Source organism: Nothoprocta perdicaria, unplaced genomic scaffold, assembly GCF_003342845.1.
Source record: "Nothoprocta perdicaria isolate Ctin4 unplaced genomic scaffold, notPer1 scaffold_96, whole genome shotgun sequence".
NCBI lineage: Eukaryota > Metazoa > Chordata > Aves > Tinamiformes > Tinamidae > Nothoprocta > Nothoprocta perdicaria.
In genome coordinates this window covers 1,935,348-1,949,400 of record NW_020456265.1, presented here as the reverse complement: position 1 = coordinate 1,949,400, position 14,053 = coordinate 1,935,348, and the positions used below count along the sequence as shown (strand labels likewise).

Below are 14,053 nucleotides of genomic sequence, written 5' to 3'. Positions count from 1 at the left end.
CCAGTTCCCAACCCCAGTTCTCCTAGGGCTAGAGGACTTCCTGGAATGCAGCATTGCTCCATCTCTGCCCTTTCAGGCTAGATTTTCCTCCAAAGTAAACCAGGCATTGGGCAAATGATAGGAAATAAGACCTATGTGTTATCCCTGGACCCAGGACATGGTCCTGGGAACTGTGAGTTTTTAGGTCCCACAAATCAGATATAACCGTAATATTTATTGGAAGCATCAGTCCTGGAATTTTGCCAGTTTTGTTCAGCACTTGATGACAGAATTGTGTCTTCCCTGTGCCTGTAGCCAAAATAAATGGATGGTGTAATGTGGAGGAGTGATAGCTCTGTTTCTAATCACAGATGTGAGAGACTTAGCTACCACACACAGTTATCCTTGCACAAACTGTCTTAATAAACTTATATGTTTACCTTTGCCATAAGGGTGTAAATGCCACCTAAGTGTGGCATTCTTTTCCAAATGGACTTCTGCTTCCCTGCAATTAACATTTAGCTTTCTTGTTTCTAAAACATAAATGAAAAACAGTGGAAACAGTTTGGGTTGCTCAACAACAGTTGGGTTGCTCAGTATCATTCAGAAGGATATTTGGCTGGACAGACTCTCAAGATTCTGAGAAAAGCACAGKTTAAGAACTGAAAGACAAAATTGTGTAGAAATTGAAATATAAAAAATGATAACTTGTCTGCTCTGTTGTGACCAAGGATGTCAGCTAAACATTTTCACAGTAATCATTTGCATTTTTTGCAACTCAAAACGGTTACTTGATTGTTTGTTAGAAGGGATTAAGATCTCGCATAATCACTTGGATCTATTTTCTGTTTTTACCTATTTCCTATCTAGTTCCACCAGACCAGCCTAGACTTACTGTATCCAAAACTACATCTTCCTCTATCACTCTTTCCTGGATACCTGGAGACAATGGTGGCAGTTCAATCCGAGGTAATAGAATTGAGTTCAATTGCAACTTCTTATGCAATACATATGTTGATAGGATTAATGTACAATTATGAATGACTACAAAATAAAAAAAAAAAGAAAAGCAATCTATACTGTGGACAACACCTAATGCATACTATTGTGGAGGTAACAGCTTTCAGGAAATTGCAGTTTCTTTTTGTTGTCATTTAATCCCAGATTTAATCACTTATTTTCCAGTATTGTTATCGCAGTTACTTTGTCTGATTTTCTAGACATATACTCTCTAACCATACATTTTTGAAGGTCCAAGTTCGTCATTTGGTCTTTGCTGCTGATTGAAATGTATGTAGAAATGTATGTATGTCTATCCCCTTTCTTTTGTCCTTGAAGTTATCATAAAGATGGTATTTAAGCTGTTGTAAGGATAGGCAGTGTGTGTATTGCTTGGTATACTTTAGTCAGGGGAGAGCTGTATTTATGCACCAGGACTTTTTCTGGTTTTATGAGATTTTAAAATGACTTGTCATATTACCTGTAGAATTTGTAGTAAGTGTCTGTTTTAATGTTGCCATCTGTGCATTTCCTGCAGGCTATATTTTGCAGTACTCCGAAGATAACAGTGAGCAGTGGGGTAGTTTTCCTATTAGCCCTAGCGAGCGGTCCTACCGTTTAGAAACGCTGAAATGTGGCACTTGGTACAAGTTCACCTTAACTGCTCAGAATGGAGTGGGGCCAGGACGCATCAGCGAGATCATTGAGGCCAAAACCCTTGGAAAAGGTAGACTAATTTCCATCCTGTTTTCTCATTTATGTACATCTATTCATCTTGACTTGATTAGAATATGTCTTTGATTATTTTAATATTGGCTTTAAAATCATTTCTGWTTGTGTCCATATSATAACAGAAGAAGCTGTCACTGTGRGACTTGGAGTGTAAACAGTTGTTATCTTTTGCTTATTTCCCTAGTAATTTTATTCTAAGATGGGCTGATAGATCTTTAAGGCAGGAGGCTCATATATTCATCATTACAGGTTATAGCAGTTCCCACTACTGCTATTGCCAACAGGAACAGTTTTCCTCTCCTGGGGTAAAAATCTAGGGTTTTATTTTTCTGGATGCTGAAGGAAGATGGGGAGTACATTAATGCAAATTCATACAAATGCAGCCAATATCTTATTTCCCCTTCAAGTTGATATTGCAGAAGCCATGCAAATAAAACACTTAGAGCAGGCTAACCACTAAAAATAAAGGAAACATTTGCAGAAAGTTCTGCAAGGAAAAGCAAGGATTCATAAGGAACACAGTGACATAAAGTCACAAATCTTCTGCACTTTCAGTGGCTCCTGTCATGCTGGTTGCTGAGGGTGCAGTTCCACAGCGTGTATGTGTCACTGCTAAGAACAAATTTGTCAGCAGACTTAAAGACGCGTTTTTGAAAGTCTTACCAGTAGGTTCAGAGATTCAAGAGTCTTGGCAGAATGATCACCTCACCTTGCATCTCTGCACCCTGGTTGCAAGAAATACTCTGATTTGGAGCCTCTTTCATAATAAGGACAGTATGTATGTCTGTCCATCATTTTCTTCATCAGACCTGTTCCACTGCTGATCTCCAAAGCATCACAGCAGTGTGGACATCCTATTTGATACTCAGTGGCATAAGGAAACCCTGCTATGCGGATTGGTGTGACTTGCTGAAGCTCAGAGGACTGCAGATCACTGGCATGCAGGCTGAGATAACAGTTGCCAGGGAGGATGATCTGCTTGCGTTACAGAAAGGGATCTTTAAAGAAGAGGATGTGAATGCTCTAGTTTTCTWTGCCTGAAAAAGAGAGGTGATGGGAAATTTATACATGCTTCAGGTAATATGTTTCATAGGAAAGCAAATTTCCCAACCTTTTTAGTTTCTCTAGGACTTTCTATATATGCCTGGAAATCACTCCTGTAACTTTTATAGACTGAACTAGGTTTTGTGTTATTTAGAACAGTACAATTATTATTATTATTATTATTCATGAGTGTTGCGCTATCAACTCTTCAACTCTAAGGCGTCACTCCTGCTATCATTATCCCTCTATAGAACAGTCAGAAAAGCTTTAATGCATTTTTAATCATCAGAAACAAGCATTTGATCCCAAAGCAGGAAAAGAATTTTGAAATGTCAACCCCATTCTGAATAAAAACATTTTAATTCATAAATATAAATCCAAATATATGTATATAGTATTTTCAAATATAACGCATTTTATTTCAGCATATTAACATTTCCATGATCTTGGTTCTTCATTATGCTTCCCTTAAAACTGGCATTTTTCCCTAGATGAAACTCTATATATTCTCAAATTGTGGAAAAGCAAATTCACTCCGAAAAAAGGCTAGGGTACAAATGGACAGTTCATGTTACCTCCAAATTTATATGTCTTTTATGGTATTTTACATAGTGTTCTGAATCCTTTCTTTTCTGCATAGCAATGATCAGGGACTTTTGCCAGTATGTGTTGTCTGCTCTAGGTTTTCAAGCTGACCTATGTGAGTCTATTGAGAATGTGCCAGGTCCACGCAAAGGTGTATGGATATGGATATTTTTCCACATTTCGATTTGAAGACCTACATGTGATTATTCTGTCACCATGTAAAAAGTATAAAGTAGGATTTAGAAAGGGGTAGAAAAAGGCATAGACTATATTGACTACCAAGATACTAAATTTAAAATGAAATTAGGACTATTSTAGCAGTTATTCTCTTAGATTTGTATCTCTAAGAGTCCAATATCTGTGAAGACAGAAATGTTTCATTAAAATAYGTTATTCTTTTCAGAGCCACAATTTTCTAAAGAACAAGAGCTCTTTGCTAGTATCAATATCACAAGAGTGAGACTCAACCTTATAGGCTGGAATGACGGTGGCTGTCCCATCACCTCTTTTACTCTGGAGTACCGGCCATTTGGGACAACAGTCTGGACAACTGCCCAGCGGACATCCCTTTCCAAGTCCTACATATTGTATGACCTCCAGGAAGCAACCTGGTATGAACTGCAAATGAGAGTATGCAACAGTGCTGGCTGTGCRGAAAAACAAGCTAAATTTGCAACGCTCAATTATGATGGCAGTAAGTAGAATTTGAATTTACTTGAGATACAATTTTCATATAGTCTCCTGCATCACTGTGCTACTCCTGTCTTTCTGTCTTTATTTTTTTCCACAAAATCYCTTTTTTGACACTGCTAGCCACACTGAGAGAAGAACAAGGGTCTCAAAAATGTAAAATGTCTACATATTTCATGACAGTAGGCAGCAAGGTCAAAAAGAGGAGTCATATCTTCAGCCTCACTGATGAAAAGACCCACATCAAACTCAGTCAACCATGAGCAACCATAGGAAACCCAATTTCATTGCTTGCTCTATTCGGAGAAGCATTTACTAGTATTTCATGCATCTCTTCCATGAAATTATTGTTGTGCTTACAGTTGGTTCCCGCAGCCGCTCACAGATGTGACTATGYTTATTGCTGTCCTTGTGACACAATTCAGACCCCATTATGTGACACAACGGAGCAGCTAACTAGCTTGTCCTCTGGGAAAGCCTCTGGACTGCATCCTTCAAGGGCAAAGCAATGGCAATGCTATTATCCCTATTTACACATAGGGAAGAGTGAAACTAATGGCTGTGACAGATGGCTCTGTCATACCCAGTAATAGGACGTGGGGTTGAAGTTCTTGCATCCTGCCCTTCTGCCCACCCCTACAAAAGCCAGAACGAGAGGGCAAGAGCAAACATGCTAATTTGTGAGCCACTCTAGCTCATATATAGTTTATTGAAACTGATGGTGGCACATGGGTTCATCTGCCAACTCCACAAATGGGAAATGGCAGTATTTCTGGCAAGAAGGCAGCACAGATGGCTCCAGATGGCAATCTCTTAAATTGCTCTAGCATGAATTGCRAAAGCTTTTCTGGAGATATCCAGTGTAACATGTTGTTGTGTTGCCAAGGATATTGTGCTGTGTTGTGCGATCAGTTGGCTACTTTTATAATGATAAATGAAATAGGAGGACTAGTGAGCAAGTTAAGAAACTCAGGCTTGGGCTGTGAAATTGCCATCATGTTGAGCTGCTACAAAGTCCTCACATTATTTCAGACACTACAAAAATTTAAGGAAAAGATTTTGTCTTAACCCTACAGAGGCCCATAGGAAACCAAGATCCAAGGAATCACAAAGTCAATGTGGTCTGGTCTTGCCAGGGAGCTGTAATGCCTGAGAATTGTCTCCAAAGTTKTTTTGTTGAGCAGTATAAACATTTTCAATAATAACTTGTCCAAATAGCCTTATTTAACTACTTTGCACTTTACTTAGCTCATCCTCATTCCATTCCAGTTCCTTTCTAAAGACAGAATTCAAATTTAAGTGATCCTTTTTTTGACATTGACAATTATTGCTATGAACACGTGGCTGGGGCAAGCAGTCTTAAGTAATATCTTAAAATGGGATGATATGAAAATGCAAGTCTAGAGGACTAAACTACTGTTGATAGCAGCAAAATCAAATATATTCTGATAATGAACTGATTTTAAATGTTGTTAGACTGCTTTGTAATTAGTTGATAACTAATAACTTGATTTCGCAAGCTGTGGCCTGCATGCCATTTCAGTTTTGTGTGTTGCTGTATGGCATCTTTAAAAGTGAGAAAAYGAAGCAATAAAAATGTTTATAGTATTAAATTTACTGGGCCACTGCTTCTGGTCAACTAGAAAATTTCTCATCTGTGTCATAGATGGTTTTGTTTGTCAGGCAACTTTTGCCAGAGCTAGACTGTGCCTTAGAGAGGCACATGAGAACATAAGCATGTTCTCAAATACTGACTGAGAGTGGAAAATAGGGCTGGAAAAACACATTATTCTTTAGGCTTACTGAAACTGTTATATTTGATAGAGAACTAAAACCAAAAATGGTTTAATATTATCATCAGTGAAATCAAAGTCTTAGTGTACTTTCACACCAAGGATTTCACAGAAGAGCTATCTGAGTGTTTTTAAACAGAAGCTATCCCTAAGGAGTCACAGTTCCTTAATCATTCAGTAGCAGGCTGTGTAAACTTGAAGGTACTTCAGCATTGGAAGATAGTTTCTGATCAGAAACCAATATCAATTGATAAGAGAATCAATCTATTGATATTTCCTGCCTTTTTTTTTTTCATATGGGATAAAATCTGTATTTAACATTTTTTAATTTGTAATTAACATTTTTTAATTTATCGTGGCATGAAACACCTCTGACCATGCTTTTGAATGCTAACCGTATCTCTCCACCATTAATTCATTGTGTGACATGAAATTTGTCCTTCCAGCTTCTTGGGGTTCCAGGTGCCGTATAGGGTAAAAAAAAATAATGCTAAGTTTTTTAAGATTTGATAGTACTTACCKGAACGTTCTAGCTACAAAATGCTAAGAACAAGCTGAGTAGTATTAATTTTAATTGGATAAAGCTTTGTAAACTGAATAGGAAATCTTCAGTTTTGTGGCCTGTCAGTTGTTTTGTTTGGACTGCAGTAACTGACTGGTCTCYGTGAGAGAGCTCCTAAGACATTCTGTGATTAAGAATCCTCTATCTTAAATCTTTTCATGGTAAGTTAGGTCAAAATGTTAATGGAAGATCTGTGCGCAATTCTTGGCTTTTTGTATTTCAGCTAACCATTTTAAGCTTGCAGAAATTTGTGACCTTCCTGCCCCTTGTTTTTCAGAGCATTTGCACTCAATACTTAGGGAGATATTTTTAGCTATGTGCAGCTGTAGTAGCTAGGGCTGCAAAGAAGCTTCCTAGCTCTGACATCAGCTTCTCAATAGCCCGGGCATTAAATCAGATCAGCGTGGTAGCTTCTCTAAACTGTGCTAATTGATTCTAGCCCACAAGGGGACTTTGTGCCAGGAAGAAGTTAAAACAGAGGAAAGCACACAACAGCCCTAAAATCACCATGTGCAATGGSAGATGTTGGATGATTTGCCCCACAGGGGAAAAGTGGGTCAGAGAWTCTCAAAATCCTAAGAAGGATTGAATACCAATGTATTTCAGGGCACCATAGGTTAGTGGTGAATTGACCTGAAATAAAACCTTTCCAAGTTATTTGTGACTTTCCTATGGAAAAAAGATTTAATTTTTCCACTCATAACCACAACTCAGAATGACAGCAAATGTTTAAATAAGGCTTTCTCACTGGATAGTACATTTAGCTTTTGATAATTGCTAACAGTTGAATATGAATGTGAAGGATAAATATTAAATATATCTATCAAACTTACAGTAAGTTTTTCTTATTAATGTATACTGTTTGCATGTTACATGTAAACAGTACATGTAGACATGAGGAAGTCTACACTTCTTCAGCAATTCACTAGCCTAAAGCATGATTTAACTAAAAATGACTCTTAATTTGGTTTGTATCAAAATACTATGAAAAGCAAGGCAAAATTTTAGATAATTTTGAAGCTAGATGTCCTTAGCCAATGGTCTGCATATCTTTAACTGAGAGCAAAATTCAGCATTTTAATATTTAGGAGGATTTAGAGAAGGTCATAAATTCTTTCATGAGTCTGCAGTTCTTTCCATTTCTTCATCTAATCATTTTCTTTGCCTTTAAAATACCGCAAAAGCTCTATCTTTTAACATAAGAAACCTGCTGTRTGTTTATATAAACAAGCAGTGGAAAATTAGAAAAAGCTGGAAATTTATGGGRGAAAAGGCAATGGAAAATTAGAAAAAGACTCAAATGAAATTGTAAGAAAATAAATGCTCTGAAGTACCTGAGATAGCTTTTGGTAGGTCTAACTTTTTTGTTTATCTCAGTCTCCTTAGGGAAATAGTCTTCCCATTGCATGCAACTCAAACAGCTCTTCTGAAAAAATACAGAATAGAATTCTATATATTCACTGTRGCTATAGCGCTTACATTGCACTGCATCATATCATAATTTTTTTCTGATACTGTGTTCTGCATAATGAGGTATGACTATATCACACAGTACAGCAATTAAAATGTGAAAAAGGATGTGCCTATTTTTTGAGCTTACCCTCCTATCCTTTTAGCAAGTAAGTAGCCACTTTTATGTTTCACTATCTGGTTAAGGTTGAATAGCTGCCATCAATATTCATCATAGTTCACAATACTTGTATATTTCTACTCGTTTCAAAGAAATCTGCATTTTATAGCCTCATTTGTGGTTGGATGGAGCAGTTTAGTAGTAATCAGGAAATGAGCCWTCCATAACTAAACAGCCTTCCAAAGGATGTGCTATATTCTTCTCACGTCCTTTAGAAGGGAAGAAAAAAAGAATAGAAAAGTTCAAATATTACATATCACCAGGAAGCTAGGTATATTCAAAATGCAAATGTGTCCCAAAATGAAAAAGTGAACTGCCTGCCAATGGTAGTAGTTTGTAGATTCATTTCCCTCATTTCACTCTCAAAGTCTGATCATTTCCATCCAGTGTTACTTTCCTTTTTTACTGACGAGTATGATGTCAAACAGTCCTTAGCAAATTAGCATCACTTTGGATATCTGAATTTAAGATGCTCATCAATGCTGCATCCCTAAGACATGATATAAAAATGTTTCTGTATAAAGGTATCATCTGATACATGCAACACAAAATATACATTGTGAAATATATTCCTTAAATAGAAAAATCCAGATCAGAGCATAAATTTGTTGCAGCAGTACTATTTTGCATACTAAGGAGTAATATACATAGACAGTAGATAGATCTGAGATCTTTTAGAGTTTTATAGTGATTTAATATGTTTTAAAATTAGTGGTAGTATTTGCCTATGTAATGGCCATGGCTTTCCCTCTCCAATTTTGTGTCCTAAAATAGGGCCCATTCAATAAATGCATGTGTTCTCCATTTCTGATAATCTGTGACTCTCTGCAATTGGTAGTTTGTTACCAGCATGATTGATTATTTGTGCATGGTCATTGCCATTACATACAAATATAGCATCCATCCTGAACAGGACAAATCCTTCTTAATGTTTTGCATGTGGCTGAAACATATAATGTGCTATAGTCCCTGAGAATTCAATCTTTTGTCTTCATTAATAGGCATCTAATATCATGACACTGTTTCCAGGTACAATCCCTCCACTCATTAAGTCAGTTGTGCAAAGTGAGGAAGGGCTGGCAACCAACGAAGGGCTAAAGATGCTGGTGACCATTTCCTGTATCTTGGTTGGGGTCTTGCTGCTTTTTGTGATGCTGCTGATTGTGCGAAGGAGGAGGAGGGAGCAGAGGCTGAAGAGGCTGCGAGGTAAGAGGAGACCTATGGCACCTACCCTACATAAACATACTCCCCTAATGTGAAAGGGCAAGTGTGAATGCCCACAAGCAAATGGTTTAAAAAACAAGTAACATCATTTTCCTGTAGTACATTACAGACATGAGGTAAATCATGTGTATTTTTTTTATAGAAATTCCTTTTTTTTTTTCATTTTGTAGTAGGTTTATAAAAATTTTGCATACATTCTGTAAACTTTGATTTTGCAGGAGGGAAAAGAAAATAGCTCTCATGTTGCTGGATTTCTTTCTTTCTTTCTTTCTTTCTTTCTTTCTTTCTTTCTTTCTTTCTTTCTTTCTTTCTTTCTTTCTTTCTTTCTTTCTTTCTTTCTTTCTTTNTTCTTTCTTTCTTTCTTTCTTTCTTTCTTTCTTTCTTTCTTTCTTTCTTTCTTTCTTTCTTTCTTTCTTTCTTTCTTTCTTTCTTTCTTTCTTTCGCCTGTGAATCTTGAAGGGCTAAATGAGATGTTCCGAAGATGGGGGGAGGTGAGCAGTTTCAAGAAGATGCAAATCATAGAAAAAATGTCCAGGTATTCTGAGATGTTTTAAGTTCTCCTTATCCCTATGATGCATTACAGAGGAACTTTCACAATGATCTTTTGTGGCTCACTGCAAATGAGAAGATTTTCAAATCATCTATTCAAATCTTTATCTTATTTGCTTTGCTGCTGACCTATCTTTTCCTCTAATCTTTATTGAAATTCATGTGGTTTTATGGGAGTTTTAGATCTGTGGATTCAAACAGTTTTATTGGCCCTCTACTATATGCTCTAGCTCTGCCACAACAAAGTTTTGGACCCTTGTCACCCTGACACTTTACAGTCCATACTGCAGGTTTTTCACTATGCCTAAGTTGATAGTAGGTATGATAGGAGGCCTCATTTTGGAGGTATTTCGATAAAAAGCCTTTTCAGATCACTCTGAATATTAATACTGAGACAATTGGTCATCCACAAAAATGTATCTGAGAGTTTCCAAGACCTATCTAAATGATTTTCAATGTAGGTTTCCAAATGACTGAAAAATCATTTGATGACTTTTTGCTGGTCCCTTTGTAATCTTTCAGTAGCTTTTCTGACCTGCGTATTCTAGAAATGAACTCAGTATGCCAGCAATAGATGCAGATATCCGTGATAGATAAGTAGCAGCCTTCCTTCTTGATATTCTGCTCCAATCTGGGAGGATCGCACTTTGAATACAGTTCTATATTAAGACTTTGTGTTTAACTTCTTATCTGTTGAGATGACTTAATAATTCTCTGACTGCAGTACAAGATAATGTTCTCCATTGTGCAACTGTGGCTTGCATTGCCGCTTGTATGCTAGCTTGTGGCAAGTAGTAGTTCAGTTGTTGTTGTTGTTCAAGTTTTATAAAGACTGGCTCAATGCCAACTGTTTTACACTCTTAGGGAAATTGTGTGCTAATCTAGAAGTCTTGACAAACCTGTTTTTTTTTTGTTGGTGGTGGTGGTGGTGGTGATTGTTTTCCTCCAGAGGATACATTTCTTCTAAATCATGATGCTAAATCTGTTAGTAACTTCCTCTAGTCTAGGGAATAATAGTCTCTATATTGGAACCTTCTAAGTGTAAGTGCAGACCAGCATGGTCTCCATTCGTCGTCACTTTAAAGCATGTTTTAGTATATGGAGACAGCCTATATAGTATTGTGACATACCTACCATGATTTATTTTGCCAGGAATACTGTATTTAGAAGGACAGTGTTGTTTTTGGCAGCCTTGATCTTTGTCCAATTTAGTGGTTATACTGGTGAGGCACAAAGAGGACAACTGACTGCTGGCATTTATAGAGCAATTCAGTAGGTCAGTGTGTATTAAAACAAAGAAATCTGATGACTTACCACTTCTTTTCTCCACTATTAACTTGGCTGCAATACAACTGAAATAGCATTCCCTTTGCCTTTAACTTCAACTCACCTTAAGCCAAGCAGAAAGCATTAATACCGCTTGATAGTTCAGTGTGGYAGCATGCAGTTTAAAACTGTGGAACGGCCTCTGATTTCCCAGGTGGCAAGCCAAACATGTTAAGAATTCCTCTTTGAGGAATTAGTATGCTAAAACCATGATGCTGCAGTTACTTTATTTTTTGCRGTACTTTCTCACTTACCTTTTTGACACGACACATGAACCCTTATGGTGTTTTTGTTGAAGATGTGCAAACATTCTTTGTATCTCTTCCATCTACAGTATGTGTAAATGTGCATTTGAACATGAAACCCATATACTTAATGATGAGAAAGTAGTACTTTTTCTAGATATGCAGAACCTGAGAACATGTGAGGAGGATCAAGTCTATGTTGAAAAAGTGCATTGAAAAAAAAAAAGGAGGAAGAAAAAAGAAAGGAAGGAAGAATTGAATGATTATCTGAATATACAGGTCACATTGTTGCTGTGTGATATGTTTAAGAATTTACGGTTCACAGCATTTCTACATCATTTTTGGCTGGAAAATCCCATTAAGATTGTTTTTTTGTTCTGATAAACAAATACAGAGAGCAAACTGAAGGGCATTGGGTCAGTCAACCTTCAACTGTGTCCACTTAACTTTTTTTGAGTGCTGAACTACTTGCTCAAGTATCTCTAGTCTTCCCTTAAGGAGGTAATCATTGCTTTGGAAAGGCTGCAAGCACAGTGAAAGAAATATGTGGATATTAAATCACCATTATTAAGTGTGCCCGAGGGAGAATGTGTGCACTGAGTCTCTTCATGAGCTTGGTGCTGCAAGAATAACAAGTAGCATAATATTTACTGAAAAAAAAAAAAGGAAAGGAAAAAAAAGAGCTTTGTTTTTTTTGGTATTCTTCACAGGAACTAAGTCCCTTACAAGTCATCAGCAAAAGCTATCACTGATGTCACTTGGGAGCAGGAATATACTGTTGGTTTGGTTTATGACCAAAGATAACTCACTGTCAACTTGATATAATATTATTATACAGTGCCACTTTACAAGACTGTTCAAAAACCAGTCCCAAATTCAGTGAAAAATAGAATGGCTCAGTGTCTATATAGTACATTGTTTGGATTAGATGGGACTTCTCAAATGAAGAATATTTCCCTGCACTAGGAATAAGCTGTGGTTTGTATTGAAAAATGATAGGGAAAAGATCAAAACTAAAGGAGTGGAACAGACAGGCTCAGAGGAGGCACACAGTTTCAGCTTGTAAGAGATGAAGAATAAAGCCTGAGAAAGACAAGTTGGCGGAATCTCAGAGGAAAAAATGTAGAAAGTCCTTGGAAGTACTTTTTGACCAAAAAAAAAAAAAAAAAAAGAGCCTTTTGTCCATTCCTTTTAATATGATTAAAAATATAGCCAGAATGACACGTTAAGATGGTCCTTTATTTCTGGCTATATTCACTGAGTTTTAAAGACAAGATACTTGTCTTTAAAGATACTTTAAAGACAAGATACAAGATAAGGAAACCGTAATCAAGGAAACTTACACATAATCAAGGAAAGTTAAGTTGCTCTAGAAAACCCAAGAGGTGATTAAGTAATGAAAAATGTTTCGAAAGTGACACATAGAAGATAAAAACAAATTCAGTAAATGCCGTAAAAGGACAGTAGATTTACGAACAGAAGACAGGAGAAGAAATTTAAAGTTCCACATGACAGGAGAGTTCAAGACTTCAAAGTTGGAGTTGTTTTCTTGTAAGATTTGTTTCACTTGACTACACAAAAAGTTGCTTTATGCTGTATTTTGTGTGCTGTGTTGTGTATTAGGGACTCTGGACTCGAGATTTTTAAATGAGTTTGTTTAGGAGGGGAAATGTAGGAAGGCAAAGAGCAGCTGCCTATTTTTACTGAATAATCCCACAGAATTTTTTTATGCTGATAAAGGTTTAGAAGAGCTACCCAAAGAACCAGGTTGTTCTAACAACCTTCAATTGTGTATTTAATCTGATATTTACTAGAATAATGATATCCCAAAAGACTCTATATTAATAACAACAACATCAGGAATAGTTTTCCTTCCATCATGCCTCATTTTGCAGGACTGATCCATATGGGAGAAAGGTACTTCTTTTTTTTGTGTTCTCTCAAGGCACAGAAGTATTTTTGCTGGTGGAAAAGTATGCACATGTCACAGCAAACAAGTTGATTCCTTGGAGATACACCTTGCTCAAACCTCCATGCAATCAGTTTTGATGTAGAAATGACAGGTTGGCAATGACTCCTCTAGCTCCAGTTCTGTTTCTGCTCAGAGATGGACACCATCTCTTTGTATTCTTTTGTATTTTTCCTTCCTCTACCACTCACTCAATAACTGTGATGCTGTAGGAACAGAGTCCCATTATTTGTTACACTGTCTTTCTCTTCTTCTAGGGACTTTCATAGTTTTTTAAAGTTAAGTTCTATCTTATTCCATGCTGACATTTCATTGAAGCCAAGACTAGCTTATATATCTCTAAGCATTTTGTTGCTTGTGGGGAACTGATCAGGACTCTCTGGGCAGCAAGATATAGTATAGTCAAATGCAGTTTCAACAAAAGCAGGGACTTTTAAAACCTATTTTTTCTTTCCTACTGATATGAGAAATGACAGTAGTCTTTTATATGTCTGATTCAAATCACTTGCTTCCTAATAATCCACCTATCAAATGGCATTTTATTTATAACACAGACAATACCACCTGCTAACACTTGTTCCATTTTCTTTTAGATGCAAAGAGTTTGGCTGAGATGCTTATGAGGTAAGAATAAATTTAATATTTTAAAATTGAAAATTATGTGTCAATTATGACATCATATTTAAAAATTATCATAGAGACAAAACCTCTCATGTATCCTTTCTC

General features: G+C 36.7%; 1 protein-coding gene across 1 annotated transcript in view; it reads left to right on the top strand.

The window, feature by feature from the left end:
* DSCAM (DS cell adhesion molecule) overlaps positions 1–14,053 on the top strand; it is a 374,272-nt gene that overhangs the window by 325,893 nt on the left and 34,326 nt on the right. Inside the window, exons 24-28 of the mRNA XM_026053029.1 lie at positions 850–948; positions 1,517–1,705; positions 3,743–4,033; positions 9,044–9,220; positions 13,921–13,951. Coding sequence (XP_025908814.1) covers positions 850–948; positions 1,517–1,705; positions 3,743–4,033; positions 9,044–9,220; positions 13,921–13,951 — 787 coding nt within the window. The remainder of the gene's footprint in view (positions 1–849; positions 949–1,516; positions 1,706–3,742; positions 4,034–9,043; positions 9,221–13,920; positions 13,952–14,053) is intronic.